The sequence below is a fragment of the Leucoraja erinacea genome, chromosome 23 (genome assembly GCF_028641065.1).
Source record: "Leucoraja erinacea ecotype New England chromosome 23, Leri_hhj_1, whole genome shotgun sequence".
In the NCBI taxonomy this organism is placed as follows: Eukaryota; Metazoa; Chordata; class Chondrichthyes; order Rajiformes; family Rajidae; genus Leucoraja; species Leucoraja erinaceus.
Window position 1 is genome coordinate 9,754,938 of NC_073399.1, and position 26,488 is coordinate 9,781,425.

General features: G+C 47.7%; 1 protein-coding gene across 3 annotated transcripts in view; it reads left to right on the forward strand.

Moving 5' to 3' along the window:
• LOC129708208 (alpha-N-acetylgalactosaminide alpha-2,6-sialyltransferase 2-like) overlaps window positions 1-26,488 on the forward strand; it is a 41,515-nt gene that overhangs the window by 13,456 nt on the left and 1,571 nt on the right. Inside the window, exons 1-9 of one of the 3 annotated variants that reach the window (XM_055653826.1) lie at window positions 438-556; window positions 679-843; window positions 8,485-8,728; window positions 14,382-14,550; window positions 16,350-16,527; window positions 18,135-18,273; window positions 19,042-19,145; window positions 23,559-23,642; window positions 25,067-25,166. In XM_055653826.1, the coding sequence (XP_055509801.1) occupies window positions 731-843; window positions 8,485-8,728; window positions 14,382-14,550; window positions 16,350-16,527; window positions 18,135-18,273; window positions 19,042-19,145; window positions 23,559-23,642; window positions 25,067-25,166 (1,131 nt within the window). In that variant the 5' untranslated portion in view covers window positions 438-556; window positions 679-730. Of the gene's footprint in view, window positions 1-437; window positions 570-678; window positions 844-8,484; window positions 8,729-14,381; window positions 14,551-16,349; window positions 16,528-18,134; window positions 18,274-19,041; window positions 19,146-23,558; window positions 23,643-25,066; window positions 25,167-26,488 lie in introns of those variants that run through there. The other 2 variants (XM_055653827.1, XM_055653828.1) reach the window with 2 other exon arrangements.

Below are 26,488 nucleotides of genomic sequence, written 5' to 3' on the forward strand. Positions count from 1 at the left end.
GCTAAATGCATTTCGTTGTCTCTGTACTGTACACTGACAATGACAATTAAAATTGAATCTGAATCTGATTTGGAGAAGGCAGGCACGGGTTATTGATTGGGGACGATTAGCCATGATCGCAATGAATGGCGGTGCTGGCTCGAAGGGCTGAATGGCCTCCTCCTGCACCTATTTTCCATGTTTCTATGTAAAACTGGGCAGGCCAGGCAGCATCCATGGAGAACATTAGATGGGTGATGTTTCTGGTCGGCACCTTCCTCTTTCTCTTTTTTCTTTTCTCTCTCTCTCTCTGGTTAATTGGCTGATCGTTAATGTATTGTTTAACTGTACAGCTGGGGACTTTTATTTTATGATGTTAGTGCTGCAATATCATAGGATGTTATTCACGATGCAAGGGTCAAAGGTTGCCCCCCCTCCCACCCCACCCCACCCCCACCTTCCCTGTCAAGACACTCCTGTTACAATGTTAACACAGGAAGATCATTTTTCTAACCATGCTTTTTGCGAAGTCGCCTTTAATTCGCTTAACGAGTGGCGCTGTGAAACAGTTTAACCAGTGGGTGTTGCATGTGTGTGTGTGTTTTTTCTCTTCCCCATCCCCAGAGATGAATGGATAGGGTTGGTTGTCGCTGGGTAGGCTTTGAATAAGTCTCTCTCTCTCTCTCTCTGTGTCCACAGCCCTGGTTTTTAAATCTCTTCCAGTCGACTCGCCTTTCGGAGTGGGATTAAAATGAGGAAGTTGATTGTGATCCTGAAGTTTGTTGTTATGGGCGCCAGTTTATTTTTCCTATTTGTGATCTACAATCAAATAAGCTCCAGGCTTACGCCGACACCTGTGGACAGGTAGGCAACTTTTTGTCATTGTTCCATGTGCCTGTAAGACAGACCGCTAGCCGAAGCGAACCTGGCCGCTTTTAAACTTGCACCAAGTACACCCCCTCTCTATCTCTCCCCTTACAACCAGTCTGTTCCTCTCCCGCGTCGTGTTACAGGAAGCCTGGTTGAGTATTCTGGCCTCTTATTTACTATTTTTGTTGTTGTTTTAAACGGGAGGCGGAATGGTATGGTTAAAAACGAGACTCTTTTAAAAACACACAAGGGACCCTCGCAGTGAAAGACTTCTCCGACCGCTTTACATGTCACATTGATAACAAGAGGAATTGTGTTAGTTTAGTGCCTTCTTGGTTTAAATCGTTTGCAGGCCGTTTTTTCCCCCTAAAAGGAGTGGTCGAACTTTTTGTTGTAATTGGATAGAGAGAGAGAGAGAGAGAGAGACTGACTGAGACTCTGGCAAACTAGCGATGACTCTCAAAAGTATGCAAATAAAGTTAATAAAAGTTCACCGCTGACGACGAACTGTGAACATATACGGTGTCCTGGCCCTCTCTATACATTGGCGCAATAGAAACATTCCCTCTTTTAAACTAGAGCTATCACTGATCACAATAACCTCCACTGGGAGAAGAAAAAACTCCTTCACACACAACTGTTCCAAGGCAACATAGTTTACTTTTAACCCATAGTCCGCCGGAGACTAAAAGCGAGACTTTTTTAGTTTGTTTGTTCGGGCAAAGATGGCTTTATACTGAAGGGGTGACAGCTCCACTCTTTTGGGGGGAGGGGGAGGGGGGTGCCCTCTCAAATCAACCCATTCTGTTATGTTTTGGCGTTGCCTACTGCAGGCTAGCTTTCCAATTGTTACAATGTACCGCGTTCGTCTCGTGTTTAAAGCTTCTAGCCAGGGGCCAAACTATCGGGCAAAGAGCCACAAGTTTTCTTTTGCTTTCAAGGCATCTACAAACACAAGGGTGGCTTCAGACTGAAGGGGGTTAGGGTGGCAACGCCGCTAAAATAAATCACTGAAGAAGGGTTTCGGCCCGAAACATTGTCAATGTCCTTCGCTCCATAGATGCTGCTGCACCCGCTGAGTTTCTCCAGCACTTTTCTCTACCTTCGATTTTCCAGCATCTGCAGTTCCTTCTTGAACACTGAAAGAAATCTATTTTTTTAACTCTTAATCTGCCAGGGGGCCAAAGTACTTTTGATTTCAAGGCGACTTTAAACACAAGGATGACTTTACAAACTGGAGAGGTTTTATTTTTCCAACTATTACTCCGCCAGTTATTTTGTGTTCAAGTCGACACTGGGATGACGTCTTGCTGGAGGGTGGTGGGTGATTATAACACTCCAAAAGAAACCTACCTGAGTAGCTCAGCGGGACAGGCTGCATCTGTGGAGAGAAGGAACGGGATCCAGAGATGCTGCCTGTCCTGCTGAGATAGACAATAGGTGCAGGAGTAGGCCATTCAGCCCTTCGAGCCTGCACCACCATTCAATGTGATCACGGCTAATCATCCCCAATCAGATCATTCCCGTTCCTGCCTTCTCCCCATTTCCCCTGACTCCGCTATCTTTAGGAGCCCCATCTAGCTCTCTCTTGAAAGTATCCAGAGAACCGGCCTCCACCGCCCTCTGACTCACAACTCTCTGTGTGGAAAAAGTGTTTCATCATCTCTGTTCTAAATGGCTTGCCCCTTATTCTTAAACTGTGGCTGACAAAAGTGCTGGAGAAACTCAGCGGGTGAGGCAGCATCTATGGAGCGAAGGAAATGGGCAACGTTTCGGGCCGAAACCCTTCTTCAACTGTGGCCCCTGGTTCTGGACTCCCCCAACGTCAGGAACATGTTTCCTGCCTCTAGCGTGTCCAAGCCCTTAATAATCTTATATGTTTCAATAAGATCCCCTCTCATCATTCTAAATACAAGCCCAGCTGCTCCATTCTCTCAGCATATGACAGTCCCACCATCCCGGGAATTAATTTATTGTAAACCTATGCTGCACTCCCTGAATAGCAAGAAGAGTTAAGGGCCTGTCCCATGAGCATGCGACTCCATGCGGCAAGCGTGACCTAACGTGGTCGCTTGAGCCTTACGGCCTCGCGGGACTGGTCCCACTTCGATCGCCGGAGCTGTATGGAGTTGTGCGGAGCTGTTTCCGACATCGCGCAGGCCCCTGAAAAACTGACCGTGTTCAAAAATTCCGCGCGGTAACGGCCTACCGGCCCGCAGCTGCCTCGATGCTGTACGCAGCGTCTTGACGCCGTACGTCACGCACGAACTTCCCGCGGACTTCGCTCGAACTTCACGTCACTCACTCGACCTCCGCGCGGCCCCCACTTCCGGTTTGGTCGCCGCGTGCAGGTCGCATGCTCGTGGGACAAGCCCTTAACTCCAGCTTTTTGTGTCGATCTTCGGTTTAAACCAGCATCTGCAGTTCCTTCCTCAATGTACTAAAATAAATGAATTTGGTTCCTTTTTTACTATCAATCCGCCGCCACTGAAAGTTATTTTGCTTTCAAGGCAACTTGAAACACCAGGAGGATGACTTCATACTGTCAGGCGGTGGGGGGTGACTGCTCTCCAAAAGAAAAATACTAAAAATAAAATAATTCGTTTTCCTTTTAACTGTTGACCTGCCGGTGACCAAAGATCGTTTGATTTCAGAGAGACTTTAAACACAAGGATGGCTTCACACTGTAGATTGGTGCATGATAACAGCACTCCAGACTCTAAAATTAATTAGTTTTTTTCTTTTTAACTGATAATTCCTAAACACCAAAAGTTTTGTTGTTTGTGTCTGAAAGACAGTGGGAGACAACAACAACAACACAAAGAAAATGCTCTAAACTTAATTCATTTTCTTTTAACTTTAGTCAGAGGGTGGTGAATCTGTGGAATTCCTTGCCACGGAAGCCTGCAGAGGCCAAGTCAGTGGATCTGTTTAAGGCAGAGTTGGATAGATTCTTGATTAGTGCGGGTGTTGGGGGTTATGGGTAGAAGGCAGGACAATGGGGTTAGGAGGGAGATGTAGACTTGATGGGCCGAATGGCCTGATGCTGCTCCTATCGCTTATTATCTTACTTGTTAATAGAGGGAGTGCAGAGAAGGTTCACCAGACTGATTCCTGGGATGTCAGGACTGTCTTATGAAGAAAGACTGGATAGACTTGGTTTATACTCTCTAGAATTTAGGAGATTGAGAGGGGATCTTATAGAAACTTACAAAATTCTTAAGGGGTTGGACAGGCTAGATGCAGGAAGATTGCTCCCGATGTTCGGGAAGTCCAGGACAAGGGGTCACAGCTTAAGGATGAGGGGGAAATCCTTTAAAACCGAGATGAGAAGAACTTTTTTCACACAGAGAGTGGTGAATCTCTGGAACTCTCTGCCACAGAGGGTAGTTGAGGCCAGTTCATTGGCTATATTTAAGAGGGAGTTAGATGTGGCCCTTGTGACTAAGGGGATCAGGGGGTATGGAGAGAAGGCAGGTACGGGATCCTGAGTTGGATGATCAGCCATGATCATATTGAATGGCGGTGCAGGCTCGAAGGGCCTAATGGCCTACTCCTGCACCTAATTTCTATGTTTCTATATTTCTAATTCCCCCAGGAACCAAAGCTTGTTTTTGTCAAGTGTGGAGAGTTCGATTCTGGAAGTCGGTGGGTGGCAACAATAACACTTCACTAGTGCATTTGTTATAGAATATTTTTAAACTTTTTTAATCTTTAACTCTTTAATCTTTTAAACTGGTAATATCCCCCCTCCCCCCTCCCCCCTCCCATGGAACCAAAGTTCTTTCAGTGGTCGGCAACAACACTTTGGAAAAAAATAATCCATTACTCCTGTTTTTAACTATGAATTCTCCAGGGACCAGAGGTATTTTTATTTTGAGGGTGTTTTAAGCAGGTGTGCTCGGTTCTGAAGGGCGGTGGATGATAATAGCACGTATTAAACATATAAAGCTCACAATAGGTCTGGGTGGGGAGGGGTTAATAAATGCTGGTCAGGACACACCTCGGTGCCATGTGACACTCCCACTGCCAACTGGTCCCTGGTGCTTCTTCCTTCTCTTCATTAACCCATGTTATTTAAGTATTTAAGTCTGATGAAGGGTCTCGACCCGAAACATCACCCATTCCTTCTCCCCAGAGATGCTGCCTGTCCCGCTGAGTTACTCCAGCTTTTTTTGCCTCTGGTTGAAACCAGCATCTGCAGTTCCTTCCTTCCTTATTTAAGTTTTATTTTTAATGCAAACTTTATTTCCTACCATTTTTTTAATGTCTTGGTGTAAAGCTGATTTTTTTTTGGGGGGGTGGGGGGGTGGGGGGGAGGGAAGCCTGACATCGAGGAGTTGGCGGCCTTTGCTGGAAACCGACTTTGAGAGTTCCACTGGCGGACACCATCGTGGAGCTCGCCATACATTTGCCAGGGGTCGACCTCTGAGCTCCAGCCGTGGGTGCCTGCGGACTTAACATCACGGAGCCCGCGGTTTCTGGTGAGAGATCGAATTTGGGAACTCCAAGCCGCGGGCGTTTTCGACCGGTCCGACGAGGGGGCTTCGACCACCGGCTGCGGGAGCTTCAATCGCCCCGACGGATGGTTCAACTGCCCCGACCGTAGGAGAATAAAGTGGAAGATGATTGGACTTTTTTGCCTTCCATCACAGTGAGGAATGTGGGGAATCCACTGTGGTGGATGTTTATGTTAACTTTTATCTAGATGTGTAACTTGTTGCTTTTTTTTCCCGTATGCTAATTCACTGATCACTGAAACTTAAATGTGTGCATGTGGCAATAAAAGACCTTTGAAACCTTTGAACGCTTTTATCCTTTATCTGTACACTGTGGGCTAATGCTACTCCTATCCCTTATGGCCTGAAACATCACCCATTCCTTCTCTCCAGAGATACTGCCTGACCCGCTGAGTTACTCCAGCATGTTGTGTCTTATCTTCGGTTTAAACCTGCGTTTGCAGTTCCTTCCTGCACACTTTGACTGATATTATGAGTTGTGGTGTACAGCGAATGCAATTGACATTCAAGCATCTGATTCGGACTCACCATTTAATGAGTTTATGGTTGATCCACTTGTAACCTACTGACCTCGCAGCTGTAATTATCCTCATCGTTTAAAGGCGCTCCAAAGTTCACTTTCTTAAAAGCCTGGGTATAGTGGATGTGGAGAGGATGTTTCCACTAGTGAGAGAGTCTAGGGAATAGAGTCCACAGCCTCAGAATAAAAGGATGTACCATTAGAAATCGATCCCGATTACGGGCGCTGTCTGTACGGAGTTTGTACGTTCTCCCCGTGACCGGCGTGGATTTTCTCCGAGGTCTTTGGTTCCTCTCACAAAGACGTGCAGGTTTGTGGGTTAATTGGCTTGGTATAAATGTCAAACTTGTCCCTGCTGGGTGTTGGATAGTGTTAATGTACGTGGATCACTGGTCAGCGCGGACCCAGTGGGCCGAAGGGCCTGTTTCTGCGCTGTATCGCTGAACTAAACTAAACATTGTAGAAACCAGGAACTAGTTTACATAAAAAGGTCACAAGGTGCTCTTGTAAACTGTGGGGGTCAGGCAGCATCTTTGGAGGTCAGGGATTATGTTCCTTCTGAGAGAGAGTGTGTGTGTGTGTGTGTGAGAGAGAGTGAGAGAGAGAGAGAGAGTGTGTGTGTGTGTGTGTGAGAGAGAGAGAGTGTGTAAGAGAGAGAGAGTGTGTGTGAGAGAGTGTGAGTGTGTGTGTGAGAGTTAAATCCCTCCTCTCCACCTCCTCCATTGAAAAGTGTTACCTGTGGCGTTTTTATCCTCCCTCTGTGACCACTCTGTTTTTTTTTAATTTTTTTAATTTTATTAGAAGTAAGTACAGTCATATGGCACCAAAGTGCTTAATATATATTTTCATAATACATTTTATGTACAACTTCTTTTTTTAATTTTTGTTACATTGAAAAAAGATTAGAATAAGAAAAAGAAGTTAGATAGTAAAGGATAGAAAGATGTGAAATATATAGTGTGTGAAGAAAGAAAACGAGTAAATGAAGAAAGTTGAGAGAAAATAGAGAAAATAAAATAAAATAAAAAAGGAAAGGAGATCATTGTTTATAATCTTGACCAACCCTCGTCCAGTCCAGAAACAGTTATTTTTTACAATTGTGTTGCACCATATGATTCCAAAAAAACGACGAATGGAGACCAACTCGTTATGAATTGGTCTGATTTATCCATTAGGAGGAATCGCATTTCCTCAAGATGAGCGGTGTCCAACATACTTGCAATCCACATTTTAAGCATTGGTATTGATGTACCCTTCCAAAATTTAAGTATTAATTTTTTTGCTATTATTAAACCGTAGTTAGGGAATAGATTTTGAGATGTGTTCAATTTATTCCCATCTTCCATTACGCCAAATATAATCATTTCAGTATTAGGTTCCATTCTTGTCTTGAATAATTTTGTAAATATTTCAAAAATATCATTCCAAAATCTATAAAGGTTTATGCAGGAAACTAAGGAGTGTGTTATAGTTGCCCACTCTCAGTGTTTAGATTACAACTAGCACATCTACCATTTCTGCAGCCACTCCCTTCAGACCCACCATTCTTCTGAAGGAAGGGTGCTGACCTGAAACGTCACCTATCCATGTTCTCCAGAGATGCTGTCTGACCTGCCATTGCAGAACCCTGTGGTGATTCAGGAAGCCAGATTATCTTACAAACGCAAGCACTTCCCCTTTTTAAAAGCAATGCTTTATTGATGGTGGTTTAACATAGTCACCTGCAGTGAGATGTAGCAAATCCCCGCAAAGTTTTTAAGTTTGGATGTTCGGCTTTCGGTAAAGAAAATGGATGGATGGAGTGTGGGAAGGAACTGCAGATGCTGGTTTAAACCGAAGATAGACACAAAAAGCTGGAGTAACTCAACAGGTCAGACAGTTTAGTTTAAGTGAGACCCAGGGCAAATTGGAGGAGCAGCACCTCATATTTCACATGAGTGGTTTGCACCCCAGCGGTATAAACATCGACTTCTCTAATTTTAGATAGCCCTTGCTTTCTCCCTCCTTCCCAGTTCTCCTACAAGTCCTACTGTCTTGCCTACTTCCTTTCTCTTTCCCGCCCATCTCCCCCCCCCCCCCCCCCCCCTCTGACATCAGTCTGTAGAAGGGTCTCGAGCCGAAACGCCGCCTACCCCTTTGCTCCATAGATGCTGCCTCACCTACTGAGTTTCTCCAGCATTTTTTGTCTACCTTCGATTTTACCCAGCATCTGCATTTCTTTCTTAAACAGTTGAGTTTAGTTTATTGTCACACGTACCGAGGTACAGTGAAAAGCTTTAGTTGCGTGCTATCCAGTCAGCAGAAAGACAATACGTGATTACAATCGAGCCGTTTACAGTGTATTGATACGTGATAAGGGAATAATGTTTAGTGCAAGGCAAAGCCAGCAAAGTCCGATCAGACTGGGAGACTGAAGAAGGGTCTCAGCCCAAAATGTCATCTATTCCTTTTCTCCAGAGATGCAGCCTGACCCACTGAGTTACTCCAGCATTGTGTGTCTGTCTATGGATAGATGGTGTGCTCTCTCTGGTGAATGCGTAGCAGGAGGAACACAACCCTGTGCACTTATTTACCCCCTGTGTTCTCTCCTCACAGTAAGCTGCGGGAGGTGTGGTTACGTAATGGTACAGACAAGAGGCTGAACGTTTTTGAGAAGTTGGATGAACCCGGCGTTGAGGTGAACTTTTGGCAGAGCTCTAAAAACAAGGAAACGGGGGATAGAGGGAATTCAATGAAGAATATCTCCGGCCCGCATGCCACGTCAAAACCTACAAATCGGATAACCACGCTTTCGTACCTCGGGGATTGGTATCCAACCGATATCCCCCACCTTCAAACAGTAAGTTTCAATTCTATTGTTTCGAGTTGTGCTGGTTTTGCTGTGTCGGCCCTGAATGAGGCTGGATTTGGACACCAGGAACTGGAAGAAGAAAGTGTAAAGATTGTGTGGGAAGGGACTGCAGACACTGGTTTAGACCAGAGGTAGACACAAAAAGCTAGTCGCTCAGCGGATCAGGCAGCATCCCTGGGGGGAAAGGAATAGGTGATGTTTCGGGTCTGAAGAAGGATCTCGAACCGAAATGTCACCTATTCTGGGCCGGATTTAAATGAAGAGGCCCTAAGCTGTTCCACTTGTGAGGCCACCTCCACGTTGGTTTTCAGCGCAGGCGGCGAGGCCATGGCGGCCAAATCTCCCACAATTCAAAGCGAGGGAGAAAGTGCCCAGCGCCGACCAGTTGCCGTTGCAGTGCGCATGCGCAGGGCAGCCGATGATGTGCTGCCCGTGGTTGTGCGCGTGTCCAGTGGCGTGCAGGCCGCAGCAATGCGCATGTGCAAGGTGGCCTGCCGTGCCGGCGGATGAGGAGCGAGCAGAGCCCGGCGGCCTGGACACGGATAGCGGAGGGAGATGGAGAGAGAGAGATAGAGAGGGGGGCCGCCCAGAGTTGATCGGTAGGTGTCCTGCCTTGACCGGAGGCCCCCAAGATATTGAGGCCCGAAGCTTCAGCCTATGAAGCCTAGTGGTAAATCCGTCTCTGGGAGGCCCCCCTAGATCTCAAGGCCCTAAGCTTAAGCTTGTCTAGCCTATAGGTAAATCCGGCCCTGCATCTACTGCTTTTCTCCAGAGATGTCCAACTAGCATCACAGCACGGGAACGGGCCCTTCCGCCCATTTCACCTTTACTGGCCAACATGTCCCAGCTGCACTGGTCCCACCTGCCTGCGTTTGTCAATATCCCTCCAAACCTGTCCTTCCCATGAACCTGTCTAACCGTTTCATGTTCAAGAAGGAACTGCAGATGCTGGAAAATCGAAGGTACACAAAATTGCTGGAGAAACTCAGCGGGTGCAACAGCATCTATGGAACGAAGGAAATAGGTGACGTTTCGGGCCGAAACCCTTCTTCAGACTGATAGGGGGTGGGGGGGAGAAGGAAGGAAAAAGGGAGGGGGAGGAGCCCGAGGGCGGGGGGATGGGAGGAGACAGCTCGAGGTTTAAGGAAGGAGAGGAGACAGCAAGGGCTAGCAAAATTGGGAGAATTCAATGTTCATGCCCGCCGGACGCAGGCTACCCAGGCGGAATATGAGGTGCTGTTCCTCCAATATCCGGTGTTGCTCACTCTGGCAATGGAGGAGACCCAGGACAGAGAGGTCGGATTGGGAATGGGAGGGGGAGTTTAAGTGCTGAGCCACCGGGAGTTCAGGTAGGTTATTGCGGACTGAGCGGAGGTGTTTGGCGAAACGATCGCCCAACCTCCGCTTAATCTCACCAATGTAAATCAGCTGACATGTAGAGCAGCGGATGCAGTAGATGAGGTTGGAGGAGGGGCAGGTGAACCTTTGTCGCACCTCGACGACTGCTTGGGTCCTTGGATGGAGTCGAGGGGGGAGGTAAAGGGACAGGTGTTGCATTTCTTGCAGTTGCAACGGAAAGTGCCCGGGGAGAGGGTGGTACGGGAGGGAAGGGAAGAATTGACAAGGGATTTTTGTATTCTTGCTTTTCCAGTTCTGAAGAAGGGTCGGATACAAAACACTGAACGATTCCCACTTCACAGGAACTATCGAGAGCCTCCAGCACAGTCAGAGTCGTGCTGCACCCAAAGACAACATGCCCAACTTGGTCCACCCTGTCTCTGGTATTTACCCCTGCAGGTCACATATTTCCTGCATTTGGCCCATATTCATTAACACTTCGTTTCTCCAGAGACTTGCGCAACTTTTACTTTTAAACATTGCAATAGTATTCACCTCTACCAAGTTTTCTGCAGGACATTCGACGCACCCACAACAGAGTGAGTCATCAATTCTCTGCCTCAGAGGCCAGTTCTCTGGAAACTTTCAAGACCTAGATAGGGCTCTTGAAGATCGCGGAGTCATGGGATATGGGGAGAAGGCAGGAACTGCCATTCAATGTGATCATGGCTGATCATCCCCAATCAGTACCCTGTTCCTGCCTTCTCCCCATTGCCCCTGACTGCGCTATTTTTAAGAGCCCTATCTAGCTCTCTCTTGAAAGCATCCAGAGAACCTGCCTCCACCGCCCTCCACCGACTCCAGAACCAGGGGCCACAGTTGAAGAATAAGGGGTAAGCCATTTAGAACGGAGACGAGGAAACACTTTTTCTCACAGAGAGTGGTGAGTCTGCGGAATTCTCTGCCTCAGAGGGCAGTGGAGGCAGGTTCTCTGGATGCTTTCAAGAGAGAGCTAGATAAGGCTCTTAAAAATAGTGGAGTCAGGGGCAATGGGGAGAAGGCAGGAACGGGGTACTGATTGGGGATGATCAGCCATGATCACATTGAATGGCGGTTCCTGCCTTCTCCCCATATCCCATGACTCCGCTATCTTCAAGAGCCCTATCTAGGTCTTGAAAGTTTCCAGAGAACTGGCCTCTGAGGCAGAGAATTGATGACTCACTCTGTTGTGGGTGCGTCGAATATCCTGCAGAAAACTTGGTAGAGGTGAATACTATTGCAATGTTTAAAAATAAAAGTTACGCAAGTCTCTGGAGAAGCGAAGTGTAAATGAATATGGGCCAAATGCAGGAAAAATGTGAGCTGCAGGGATAAATACCAGGGACAGGGTGGACCAAGTTGGGCATGTTGTCTTTGGGTGCAGCACGACTCTGACTGTGCTGGAGGCTCTCGATAGTTCCTGTGAAGTGGGAATCGTTCAGTGTTTTGTATCCGACCCTTCTTCAGAACTGGAAAAGCAAGAATACTTGTCAAGAATACCACCCCCTCCCCGGGCACTTTCCGTTGCAACTGCAAGAAATGCAACGCCTGTCCCTTTACCTCCCCCCTCGACTCCATCCAAGGACCCAAGCAGTCGTCGAGGTGCGACAAAGGTTCACCTGCCCCTCCTCCAACCTCATCTACTGCATCCGCTGCTCTAGATGTCAGCTGATTTACATTGGTGAGACTAAGCGGAGGTTGGGCGATTGTTTCGCCGAACACCTCCGCTCAGTCCGCAATAACCTACCTGAACTCCCGGTGGCTCAGCACTTAAACTCCCCCTCCCATTCCCAATCCGACCTCTCTGTCCTGGGTCTCCTACATTGCCAGAGTGAGCAACACCAGAAATTGGAGGAACAGCACCTCATATTCCGCCTGGGTAGCCTGCGTCCGGCAGGCATGAACATTGAATTCTCCCAATTTTGCTAGCCCTTGCTGTCTCCTCCCCTTCCTTAACCCTCGAGCTGTCTCCTCCCACCCCCCACCCTCGGACTCCTCCCCCTCCCTTTTTTTTCCTTCCTTCTCCCCCCCCCCCCCCCCCCCCCCCCCCCCCCCCCCCCCCCCCCCCCTTATCAGTCTGAAGAAGGGTTTCAGCCCGAAACTTCACCTATTTCCTTCGCTCCATAGATGCTGCTGGACCCGCTGAGTTTCTCCAGCAATTTTGTGTACCTTTGATTTTCCAGCATCTGCAGTTCCTTCTTGAACACAAGAATACAAAGGTGTTGGGTTACAGTAGTGGGTGGGGGAGGGATGCAGATTACATGCTGTGAGAGGGAGTAGATTCGGGTTGTCCAGGTGACCATCTCTTCAAAACCACCCACTTTAATTGTTCCTAGTGTGTGACATAGTGCTGTGTCTCTAAACTAAACCAAAGATCCTATAGCCAAGCAAGATAGACCACTCCTGCTAAATGCAATGGGCTGACGTGTAGTACGCAACGGAGCGGAACGTGAGCCTTTTTTTCATCCATTTCCGTAACCGGACCCGACCCGACTCGCAGTGTAATCAACGTTGCGGGGGAACAGTTTGTGTTAGTAAATTTAAATTCTGAAAATGAGGAGAAGATTTTTACCAAAGGACCTTTTATTTTACGAGGATGTTTCCGTAACCGGCTTCCGTCTCCGCACTATTATGCTGTGGGATCTTTGGTGCGGAGACGGAAGCCGGTTACGGAAATGGGGCCGAAAATGACCCATGAATCTGCCCATGACCGTACTACGTCTTTTTCGTCGTGTGGACTTTGCTCGCTATCGGATCTTTGAACTAAACTACACATTTTTATTTTCTATAACCCAGTTCCTTGTGTCCAGAGGGAGGGCACGCTTATAGACAGATCCTCGATCCTTAGGGTCTCGACCAGAAACGTCGCCGATTCCTTCTCTCCATAAATGCTGCCTCGCTGGCTGAGTTTCTCCAGCATTTTGTATCTACCTTCGATTTACCAGCATCTGCAGTGCTTTGTTAAACACGTCACCTTTCCATGTTCTCCAGTGATGCTGCCCAACCACTTGAGTTACTCCAGCACCTTGTATCTTTTTTTAGACATTTTCAACTGTACCAGAAACTTGCCCAGTCGGTTGAGATGAGGAACAAAGTTGTCCTGAAGGAATGTTAAATTGCATTAGGTCGTTCATGGTGGGGCAGTGGTAGAGTCGCTGCCTTATAGCAATTGCAGCACCAGAGGCCCGGGTTCGATCCCGACTTCAGGTGCTGTCTGTACGGAGTTGGTACGTTCTCCCCGTGACCTGCGTGGGATTTCTCCAGGATCTTTGGTTTCCTCCCACGCTCCAAAGATGCACAGGTTTGTAGGTGAATTGGCTCGGTATAATTGTAAATTGTCCCGTGTGTGTGTGTGTGTGTGTGTGTGTGTGTGTGTGTGTAGGATAGTGTTAGTGTGCGGGGATCGCTGGTCGGAGCGGACACGATGGGCCGAAGTGCCTGTTCCACGCTGTATCCCTAAACTAAACTAAGGTATTGGGTGTAAAGGAGACATTTTGGACAAACTTGGGTTGTTATCCCTGGAGTGTAGGAAGCTGAGGAGAGGCCTGATAAAAGTACATATAATTATAAGCAGTGCAGATTGGGTAGACAGTCTGAACCTACAGAAGGCTGTGGAGGCCAAGTCAGTAGATAGATTCATGATTAGTATGGGTGTCAGAGGTTATGGGGAGAAGACAGGAGAATGGGGTGAGAGATAGATCAGCCATGATTGAATGACGGAGTAGACTTGATGGGCTGAATGGCCTAATTCTACTCCTAGAGCTTCTAACCTTCTGACCTTATGACTCCGCTGATCCTCGCCTCTCCCCCGGCCACCAGCAACGGTGCTGGCTCGAAGGGCCGAATGGCTTACTCCTGCACCCATTGTCTAACTCGCCGAGATTCTGAAGAAGGGTCCCGACCCGAAACATCACCTATCCATGTCATCCGGAGATGCTGCCGGACCTGCCGAGTTCCTCCAGCACTTTGTGTCTTTGCTGAGGTTGGTTAGCTTAGTTTGGAGATAGGAGCCAGTTGTGGCAGGGGGAATAAGAGCGTTTATCCTATCCAAAATTACCTGTCCAAATGGCTCTTAAATGCTGTTATTGTCCCCGAGGTGCAGCCTGATCCGCCGAGTTCCCTTTGTGCCCGTTATTAACCAGCATTTACAATGTGCCCGTTATTAACAGCTAAAAACGTGTTGTCCTTTTGATTGATGCGTTTAACTTTAAAGTTTAAAATCGTCTCTGTGACCTTAACGCTGAACTCCCCCTTTGTTCGTCAGCAATGCCCCGAGACAGCGAGAAGTCGACTGGTGAAAGTGGAAGAGTATGCAGATATTTTTGTGGGAAACGTACCCGTTCTGCAGTGGAGTAAGCACGTGACTGAAAAGGCCTACCAGAGGCTGAAGAATTATAACGGTGCTCACGGCTGGGGTGTGATCAGTTATGAAGGTAAATACTTACATCCTTTGCTCCGAGATCGCTGTGCCATCGTTTCATTAAACTATAATGTTTTATTATTAATGTTTTCATCTTTTATTTGTCATTCTTCATTGTTTACTGTATGTCATGTCGTTAATTACGAGCGGAGCACCAAGGCAAATTCCTTGTATGTGTACATACGTGGCCAATAAACTCATTCACTCCATTCATTCAGATGCTGGCCCATTTCTCTCATAGCACCATACAGTACAGAAAGGGGCCCTTCAGCCCAACACTTCCGTGCCAACCTTTGTTTGTCTATTTTCACTAGAAGGTAAACATTAAGTTTAGTTTAGAGATACAGTGCGGAAACAGGCCCTTAGGACAACCGAGTCCGCGCCGGCCAGCGATCCCCGCACTTTGATGCTATCGACACACACTAGGGGCAATTTATAATGGCACCTAAGCCAATTAACCCACAAAAGTGTAGATCTTTGGAGTGTGGGATGAAATCGAAGCACCGAATGGCCTACTCCTGCACCTATTGTCTATGCATCTATGCATGTATGTGTCCAAATGTTTTTCAAATGTTGTGAGTGTACCTGCCTCAACTACCTCCTCTGGCAGCTCGTTCAATGTACCCTTTGTGTTATATGAAAAAAAATATTGCCCTTTAGGGTTCCTATTAAACCTTTTCTTCCCCTCACCATAAACCTGTATCCTCTGGTTCTCGATTCCTCTATTCTGGTTAAAAGACCCTGTGCTTGAGTCTGAGGAAGGGTCTCCTATTCCTTCGTTCCGTAGGTGCTGCCTTGCCCGCTGAGTTTCTCCAGCAATTTTATCTACCTTTGATTTTTCCAACATCTGCTGTTCCTTCTTAAACAACTGTGCTCTTACCTGATCTTTTCTTCTCATGGTCTTCTACACCCCTGTAAGATCGCCCCTCGTCCTCCAGCGTTGATAGTCGTAGAAAGACACAAAATGCTGGAGTAACTCGGGGGGTGGGGTGTCAGGCAGCATCTCTGGCACAAAGGAATGGGCGACGATTGGGGTCGGGACCCTTCTATAGTGGCAGATTAGTATATCGTTCGAGGAATTGCTCCCTCCAGCCACTAGGAGGAGATAGCGTCATTTTACGCAGGGGAGCTCGCCAAGAGACATTCAAATCCATCGAAAGATACATCTTCAATAAACAGACTCTTGATTAGTTGTTTCTTTATTGTCGAAGTCAAACAGTAAGATATTGATCCACAAAAAAGCTGGAGAAACTCAGCGGGTGCAGCAGCATCTATGGAGCTAAGGAAATAGGCAACGTTTCGGGCCGAAACCCTTCCGGGTTTCGGCCCGAAACGTTGCCTATTTCCTTCGCTCCATAGATGCTGCTGCACCCGCTGAGCTTCTCCAGCTTTTTTTGTGTACCTTTGATTTTCCAGCATCTGCAGTTCCTTCTTAAATAAGATATTGATCCAGACTGATCAATGTTAGAAAGCTCCGTCTGGCTCAGCATGTGAGAAAACTTCTTTCGTGAGAAAGCTCTGACCCATGGTGGAAAGATATGCCTCTATCCATGCCTCCTCCGAACTAACTTAAAAAAAAAACTACAAGCTTCTGCCCAAAAATCTCAGCAGCAAACACACCTCAGCCTACGTAATCAATCCCACCTATATAATTACAGACAGACAAAATTTAAAGGCACACAATCTATGACACACATAACTAAGCCAAATGGCCACCACACCTTATTCAGGCTGGGAGCCGCTCTGTACCTCTTGTCTGGTTGTGTTTTGCATCACTTGGAACGGTGGGTTAGTTTCCATTTCATGTTACAGACCTAAAGGACACGCTGAGCTACCTCAACACGACCGCAAACGTTGTCCTGTTTGATGACTGGGAGCGAAGGTCAAACAAGACTTCAGTCTGCGTGCGCTGTGCAGTGGTGGGCAATGGTGGCATTCTCAACGGCTCTCGGAAGGGCAAGGAGATTGATGGCCACGACTATGTATTCAGGTGTGTGCTCTCAATTGCGTAGAGAATGGGGTGCAGGAGTAGGCCATTCGGTCCTTCGAGCCAGCACCGTCGTTCTATATGCTCCCAGGGACCCGGGTTCGATCCCGACTGCGGGCGGTGTCTGGACGGAGTTTGCACCCCCCCCCCCCCCCCCCCCCCCCCCCCCCCCCCCCCCCCCCCCCTCGTGACCTGCGTGGGTTTTCTCCGGGGCTCCCCCCCCCCCCCCCCCCCCCCCCCCCCCCCCCCCCCCCCCCCCCCCCCCCCCCCCACACACTCCAAAGACCTGCAGGTTCATTGGCTTTGGGACAGATGGCGCAATGGGCTAAGTGTTCGGCTGGTGACCGGAAGGTAGCCGGTTCGAATCCTGCTTGGAGTGCATACTGTCGTTGTGTCCTTGGGGCAAGACACTTCACCCACCTTTGCCTGTGTGTAAATGTAATGTAATTATGTGAAGCACTTTGGGGTCAATGCAAGTTGACTAAAAATGTGCTATATAAATAAGATTATTATTATTATTATTGGGAAAATTGTAAATTGTCCCCAGTGTGTAGGATAGTGTTGGTGTTCAGGGATCGCAGGCTCGGCGCAGGCTCGGAGGGACGAAGGTCCCACTTCTGCCCCGTATATATCGCTAAACTAAACTCCGGGAAGGCCTCCACCGCACGTATCTTGTACATTACATGCGGGTCGGTCAATGGGAACAATCTCAAACAGGCTTGTTAATGGTTCAGCCTGTGAATCGGGTAACTAATGTCTGATTTAGTTTTGTTGTCACATATGAGGAGCACTGGGCCTATGATCACTGGAGTTTGGAAGAATGAGGGGGGGACCTCATTGAAACGTACGGAATAGTGAAAGGCCTGGATAGAGTGGATGTGGAGAGGATGGTTCCACTAGTGGGAGAGTCTAGGGCGAGAGGTCATAACCTCAGTATTAAAGGACGTTCTTTTAGGAAGACGATGAGGAGGAATTTCTTTAGTCAGAGGGCGGTGAATCTGTGGAATTATTTACCATTAATAATTGTTATCATTAATGTTTTATTATTATTAATGTTTAGTGTTTTCTGAGTCATTCCTAACTGTCACTGTATGTGATGTTGTTACTTGTGGGTGGAGCACCAAGGCAAATTCCTTGTATGTGAATACTTGGCCAATAAACTTACTCACTTCCTTACTTATTTGCCACAGAAGGCTGCGGAGGCCAAGTCAGTGGATATATTTCAGGCAGAGATAAATAGATTCTTGATGAGTACGGGTGTCAGAAGTTATGGGGTTAAGGCAGGAGAATGGGGTTAGAAGGGAGAGATAGATCAGTCATGACTGAATGGCTAAGCAGACTTGTGGCGCCGAAAGGCCTCATTCTGCTCCTATCACTTCTGATCTTCTGATATTAAGATGAAGCGTGTGCTTTTATTTAGCAGTATAAAAATCTCTGCAGGCACTCGATGGAGTGAAAGCGAAGGTCAAACATGTACTAAGACACCGATGGCTGCAATTTTATAGAAACTGTCCATTGACAAAGGCAGGGGAAGGATAATAGGAATGAAAATCTAGAGAGTTAAAGTCATTTTGCTTCAATAGATTTTTGTTTCATTTCTCAATCTACAGAGTGAATGGAGCCATTATTAAAGGATTCGAGCAAGATGTGGGAAGTAGAACTTCGTTTTATACATTTTCCACAAACACGATGAAGAATTCTCTGTACTCGTACCGCCGTGTGGGGTACACGGCCCTGCCACATTCTGCGGTAAGCTGCCCCGAATGTTTGCCCTCTTGCAAATTCTCCACAGCTTAAGAATAAGGGCTCAGCCATTTAGGACGGAGATGAGGAAAAACGTATTCACCCAGGGGAGTTATGAATCTGTGGAATTCTCTGCCTCGGAAGGCGGTGGAGGCAAATTCTCTGGATGCTGTCAAGTGAGAGTTAAGGGCCTGTCCCACTTGGGCGTCATTTGCACGTAATTTACGTGACATCATTTACGCGTCACGTGATGTACGCATGGTGCGTGGTGACGTAGGCAGTGACCAAGAGCGGAACTCGCTATCAAAACATGGAGGGGACGGGGGACACAATTTATTGGCGGCCATGCGCGCATGTGCACACTCACATCCGCGAGGCTTCGGAGGCTCAATCCAGCGCTAAAAGCGGAGATTTTAAAATCGGGATCACAAAAACCTGGGGGGGGATGTCCCCCACCTCTCAAAACATGGGGGGGATGTGTCCCCTCTGGGGCCTCCCCCGGGGTTTCCGCCCCTGGCAGTGACATGCGGTCGCGCGTGGAGCCACAGGATTTTGGGACGTACAAAATCTTTGCGGGCCAACTGTGTGATGCACAAATGACGCCCAAGTGGGTGCTTTATCATTAATTTTTTATTATTATTTAATGTTTAGTGTTTTCGGAGTCATTTGTAACTGTCACTGTATGTCATGTGGTTACTTGTGGGCAGAGCACCAAGGCAAATTCCTTGTAAGTGAATACTTGGCCAATAAACTTATTTACTTACTTACTTATAGGAGACAAGGTACATTTTTCTCCCAGATCACAATCGAGATTATTACCTGGCGAAAGCTGCAATAACAAACACAGCCATAACGAAGGGCAAAGACAAATCGCAAAGGTAAACTTCTCCGCTTTCCCTTTCATTCCATTGTAATTGTGCGCTCCCTTCCTGAAAGCTGATGGCGTAACTGTGTTTAACTTATTGTAATGATGAGGGAAGGAACAGGCTGAGGAACTTCATTGTTACTTATTACGCACCACTCTAGTCGAATGTTTAATTGCCAAATACGCCAGAGCAGGAATGATGAACTACTGTATCCATTGTTCAAGGTGTGGACTCTTGGACATCAGCGAGACCAAACCTAGACTGGGCGATTGCTTCGCTGAACGCCTTCGCTCAGTCCACCTCTCCCGGCTGCCAAACACTTTAATTCTCCTTCCCATTCTAACACAGACCTTTCCGTCCTGGGCCTCCTCCATTGTCAGTGAGGCCAGACTGCAGGAGTACGTGCTGAGGGACACACTGTAGCTCGGTGCAGCCAACACCAAGGCTCTGTGGGGGAGGGCCACAGACTATGGTCCTTCCTCAGCTGGGGTCATTTGGGGGGGCAGGGTGTGGTGGAGACTCCCCTCAAACAAGGGAAGGGATATCACCCCTGGGGGGGGGGGGGGGTACATGAGTGGCAAGGGTGCCTGGCATAACACTATTTCTGTGAACGCCACCAAACACAACGCTAATGAATTTGAATGAGTGAAGAAGGTTCTCGACCCGAAATGTCACCCATTCCTTCTCTCCAGAGATGCTGCCTGTCCCGCTGAGTTACTGCAGCATTTTATGCCTACCAACGGTGATGAATGTATGTATAGCTGCTGAGAATGTCGGAAGAATTTTTGCGCAGTTCGTGTCTGGTATCTAATAAAGTTTGTTTTATTTTTGGAAGGGGGGGGAAGTCATACCATGTGGAAACAAACCCTTTGGCCCAACTTGCACACGCTGACCAACATGCCCCATCTACACAAGTCCCACCTGCCTGCGTTTGGCCCATATCCCACTAAAGGGCCTGTCCCACTTGGCGATTTTTTTTTTTGGCGGTTTCTGGCATCATTGACCGACGCACCAGGGTCGCTGAAAGATTTTGAACATTTGAAAATCCAGCGGCGACAAAAACAAAATGTTTGCGACACTTGATGAAACGCCGCGTGTCAATGCGTCATCACCACCGCATCACGTCGAATCGCTCCGCATCACCCCGCAACTTATTCAGTGACCCTATACGTCGGTCAATGATGCCAGCAGTCGCCGAAAAAAATCGGCAAGTGGGACAGGCCCTTAAACGTTTCCCTTTCATGTACCCCTGTAAATGTTTGTTAAACGTTGTGATAGTACATGCCTTCTCCAGCAGCTTGTTTCAGACACTGTGTGTGTAGAAAAAAAAAAAAAAAAAGTTGCCCCTCGGGTTCCGATTAAATATTTCCTTCCTCTTCTTAAACCAGTGCCCTCTGGTTCTTGCTGCCACAACAAAACAAATAAATATAATAAAGAATAATATGATAAATCATCAGATATGCTGGGGCACGCAGGCCATAACAGTGTAGACTGTAGTTCTACTTGGTTTAGTTCAGAGATACAGTGCGGAAACAGGCCCTTCGGCCCAACGAGTCCGCACCAACCAGCGATCCCCGCACACTTTCACAATCCGACACACACTAGGGACTGTTGGCCCACAAACCTGTAGGTCTTTGGAGTGTGGGAGGAAACCAGAGACCCCGGAGAAAACCCACGCAGGTCACGGGGAGAACGTACAAACTCCGTAGTCAGGATCGAACCCAGTGCTGTAAGGCAGCAACTCTACTGCTGCGCCACCGTGCCGCCCTACCAAGTCTACAAAATCCACAGTAGTTGAATGCAGAGATGTTAGTGCTGGGTGCCTCGAGAGCTTGATGAATGTTGTCCTTAAAACTGGAAGTAATGGCTCTTGGGTTCCTACACTGTCTGTCTGTCTTCCCAAAGGTAGCTGCGCGATGAGGGTGTGGCCAATCTGGTGCGGGTCTTTGGCAGCAACTGCTTTCTTGAGGCGGTGCTTTCTGTAGACTGCTCTGACGGTGAGCAGGTTAATACTCCTGGTGGACCGGTTAATGGTCACCAGTATCAGTGGCGTCCTTTGTCCATGGGTGTGTGAGTCACCACACACTGATGCAGTCGTCTGTATGCTCTCCAAAGTGGAAGTTTGAACTGGCACTAAAGCCTGGCGACACTTGCAAGTGGTCTCAGTGGACTATTTCCATGCAGCTTTGTACTAATTGGGGATTGCATGCTTGGGTTTTAGTTTTGGAGATACAACGCGGAAACGGGACCCTCGGCCCACCGAGTCCGCACCGACCAGCGATCCCCGCACACTATCCCACGCTAGGGATAATTTGCATTTATACCAAGTCAATTAACCCACACATCTGCACGTCTTTGGAGCGTGGGAGGAGACCAAAGTTCTCGGAGAAAACCCACGCAGGTCACGGGGAGAACGTACAAACTCTATGGGCAAGCATCTGAACTGTAGGCAAAAGAGAATCTCACTGTGTGCCTGCACATTCGATATTCACGAACCATTGACCATTGAAAACGTGTATGGGGATATGCCGAATCACTTCATCCTTCTTAAACTCCAGCGAGTGCAGGCCCAGAGCCATCAGACGCTCCTCATATGTTAACCCAAGCATCCTTCGGATCACAACTCCACTGTGACTCATCACAACCATTGTGGACCAAGCCACTCCATAAGTTATAGGAGCAGAATTAGGGTGTCTGGGGTTACAGGGTGAAGGCAGGAGAATGGGGTTGGGAGAGAAAGATGGATCAGCCACGATTGAATGGCGGACTAGACTCGACGTGTCGAGTGGCCTGATTCTGCTCCGAAAACTTATGAAGTTGATATTGAGGTAGGTTGTGATTGAGTTAGGCACCGAATGCCTTGGTGAAGAGAAAGTCAAGAGGTAAACACTTCATTGTGAGCTATAGGGAGAGGTTGAGTAGGCTGGGTCTCTATTCCATGGAGCATAGGAAGATGAGGGGAGATCTTATAGAGGTGTACAAGATCGTGAGAGGAATAGATCGGGGAGTCTTTTACCCAGTGTAGGGGAATCGAGGACATAGGTTCAAGTTGAAGGGGAAAAAAGATATACTAAGAATCCGAAAGGGTAACTTTTTCACACGGGCGGTGGGTGTATGGAACAAACTGCCAGAGGAGATAGTTGACAATAGACAATAGGTGCAGGAGTAGGCCATTTGGCCCTTTGAGCCAGCACCGCCATTCAATGTGATCATGGCTGATCATCCCCAATCAGTACCCCATTCCTACCTTCTCCCCATATCCCCTGACCATATCTTTAAGAGCCCTATCTAGCTCTCTTTTGAAAGCATCCAGAGAACCTGCCTTCACTGCCCTCTGAAGCAGAGAATTCCACAGACTCACCACTCTCTGTGAGAAAAAGTGTTTCATCGTCTCTGTTCTAATTGGGTTACCCCTTATTCTTAAATTGTGGCCCCTGGTTCTGGACTCCCCCAACATCGGGAACATGTTTCCTGCCTCTAGCGTGTTCAAACCCCTAACAATCTTATATGTTTCAATAAGATCCCCTCTCAACCTTCTAAACTCCAGGGTGTACAAGCCCAACCGCTCCATTCTCTCGGCATATGACCGTCCCGCCATCCCGGGAATTAACTTTGTAAACCTACGCTGCACTCCCTCAATAGCAAGAATGCCCTTCCTCAAATTAGGGGACCAAAACTGCACACAATACTCCAGGTGTGGTCTCACTAGGGCTCTGTACAACTGCAGGAGGACCTCTTTGCTCCAATATTCAATTCCTCTTGTTATAAAAGTTGAGGCTGGGACTATCCCATAGTTTAAGAAACAGTTGGAGATAGTGGAGTCATACACCATGGAAACAGGCCCTTCAGCCCAACTTGCCCATGCTAACCAAGATGCCCCATCTACGTTAGTCCCAACTGTCTGCACCGTGTCAATAGCCCTGTAAACCTTTCCCATCCATGTACCTGTACAAATATCTTTAAAGTGTTATAGTACCGGCCTCAACAACTTCCTTTGCCAGCTTGTTCCATATATTCACCAATCTCTATTTTGGGTAAAGGATGCTCCTCTGGTTCCTATTAAATCGTTCCCCTCTCACCTCAAACCTATGCCCTCTAGTTCTTGATTTTCCCCAACCCTGGGAGACGACTGTGTAAAGAAGGGTCTTGACCCGAAACGTCACCCATTCCTTCCCTCCAGAGATGCTGCCTGTCCCGCTGAGTTACTCCAGCATTTTGTGTCTATTCTTCTGTGTATGTTCACCCTACCTATACCCTCATGATTTAATACACCCATATAAAACCACTCTTAGATCTAAAGCATTAAGTCATCACCTGCTCAACCTCTTCCCTGGTTAACTCATTCGCTGGTAACCACAGAATCCAGCTTTAAATGGTAAATAAAGGATTTGTTGTAACATTTCAAGTTTTGCATTTGTGTTTCAGTCCACCTACTTACTTTGGAACGAATGGAAAGGCGGAAAAATTCAAGATGTATCATCCGGACTTCATCCGATACGTACGGAACAGGTAAAATGGAAATGTGATTCTCGCAAGAAGCAGACAAAAATGAAATGGTGGCAAATGGTTTGAGATTAACCGTTGCATTCCTGCCTGAACCCTGTGTGCGGAGATGACCAAAGATTCTTTGCCACAGAAGATGAATGGGTGATAGTCCAATGACCCAAGTCTTGCTATGGTCATCTTCCTGTTTATATAATAATAATCAACCTTGGTGCATGGATAGGACAGGTTTGGAGGGATATGGACCAAGTGCAGGCAGGTGGGACTAGTGGCGCCTCACAGTAGAGTGGCTGCCTTACAGCGCCTGAGACTCGGGTTCAATCCTGACTGCGGGCTCTATCTGTACGGAGTTTGTGCGTCCTCCCCGTGACCGCGGGGGTTTTCTCCAGGTGCTCCGGTTTCCTTCCGCTTCCCAAAGACGTGCGGATTTGTAGGTTAATTGGCTTCTGTAAATTGTCCCTGGTGTGTGTGTGGGATAGAATTAACGTACGGGGTGATTGTGGGCGGCGTGGACTCGGGCCGAAGGGCATGTTTCCACGCTGAATCTCTTAACTAAACTAGAAACAAAATGGAGCGATCTTGCAGGAACCTGGGTTCAAAATTGACCTAATTGAAACATACAGAATATTGAAAGGCTTGGACAGAGTGCATATGAAGAGGATGTTTCCACTAGTGGGAGAGTCTAGGACTAGAGGTCAAAGCCTCAGAATTAAAGGACATTCTTTTAGGAAGGAGATGAGGAGCAATTTTTAGTCAGAGGGTGGTGAATCTGTGGAATTCTTTGCCACAGAAGGCTGTGGAGGCCAATGGATATTTTTAAGGCAGAGATTGATAGATTTTCGATTAGTACGGGGGAAAAGATTTAATAGGAATCCGAGGGGTAACTTTTTCACACAGTGCGGTGGGTGTATGGAGCAAACTGCCAGAGGAGGTAGTTGAGGCAGGAACTATCCCATCGTTTAAGAAACAGCTCGACAGGTACTTGGATGGGACAGGTTTGGAGGGATATGGACCAAGCGCAAGCAAATGGGACTAGTGTAGCAGGGACATTGTTGGCCAGTGTGGGCGAGTTGGGCCGAAGGGCCTGTTTCCACACTGTACAACTCTGATTCTATGACTTTAGGTATCAGAGGTTATGGGGAGAAGGCAGGAGAATGGAGTTAGAAGGAAGAGATAGATCAGCCATGATGGAATGGCGGAATAGACTTGATTGGCCGAATGGCCTAATTCTACTATCACGTGACTTCAGAAGAAGGGGGGGTTTCGACACGAAACGTCACCTGCTCCTTTTCTCCAGAGATGCTGCCTGTGTTACTCCAGTGTTTTGTGCCTTTCTAAGATGAGTTTGGGCTAAAGGGTGTGGTCCCGTGCTGAACTGTGCCATGTACGAGGTACTCCTGGGCTATTCTAATGCAGTGTTGTTCCTGCAGGTTTTTGAAGGGAAAGATTTTGAGCTCGCGACACCGTGACATTTACCGCCCAAGTACCGGTGCAACCATGCTGTTGGCTGCGATCCATTCATGCGACGAGGTAAGAGGGAGTGTTGAAGTGTTGCTTCCATTCACTGTTGGTGTCCTACAGTTGCGGCATTTGCTGAGTGTGGCACAACCCTAACGACTCGTCCGATAACTGGCCGACAGGTTGAGTTTGGTTCAAGAAAGAACTGCAGGTGCTGGGAAAAAAAATCGAAGGTAGAGAAAAATGCTGGAGGAACTCAGCGGGTGAGGCAACATCTATGGAGAGAAGGAATAGGCGACCTTTCGGGTCAAGATCCTTCTTCGGACTGATGTCGAGGGGGGGGGCGGGAAAAAGAAAGGAAGATGCGTAGGCTTGCGGGAGAGCTGAGAAGGGGGAGGGGAAGGAGGGAGAAAGCAAGGACTATCTGAAATTAGAGAAGTCAATGCTCATACCTCTGGGGTGCAAACTACCCAAGCGTAATATGAGGTGCTGTTTCTCCAATTTGCGCTAGGCCTCACTCTGACAATGGAGGAGGCCCAGGACAGAAAGATCAGAATGGGAGGGGGAGTTGAAGTGCTGGGCCACCGGGAGATCAGGTTGGTCAGTGCTACCTTACCAGTTGCGTTTACTCGCTTGTCACGTGTACCGAGGTACAGTGAAAAGCTTTCGTTGCGGGCTTACCAGTCAGAGGAAAGACAACACATGATTACAATCGAGCCGTTCACAGTGCACAGATACATGATAAGGGAATAACGTTGAGTGCAAGGTAAAGTCAGTGAAGTACTAGTACCAGGTCAGTAAAGCCTTCATCGTAGGTAGGCAGAGATGGGGCATTAGAGTCCTAGATGAAGTCATACAGCATGGAAACCGGCCCTTCATTCCAACATGCACACATTGGCCAAGATGCCCCATCTACTTTAGACTTTAGCGATACAGAGCGGTAACGGGTCCTTTTGCCCACCGAATCAGCGATCGCCCCGTACACTAGCACTATCCTATACAATAAAGGTGATTTACTATTTACTGAAGCCAATTAACCTACAAGCCCGCATGCCTTTGGAGTGTGGCAGGGAAACCAGAGCACCCGGTGAAAACCCACTCCACGGGGTCACAGGGAGAACGTGCAAACTCCATTAAGACAGGTTCATGTTGTATTCTATTGTGTGTTGTGATCTTTTTGACTGTGTGGCTGCATGGCAAGTGAAATTCCACTGTACCTTAACTGGTGCATGTGGCAATAAATGCGAACTTTAGCCCGCGGTCAGGATGGAAGCCGTGTCTCGAGGCAGCATCTCTACATTTTGCTTTGTTCTTTGACCTTGAATGAGCCCGGTTGCGGTTTAGTGTTTTGGGATGGATGTACCCCCTGCGTTACGTTCCCCTGGTTTGATGCT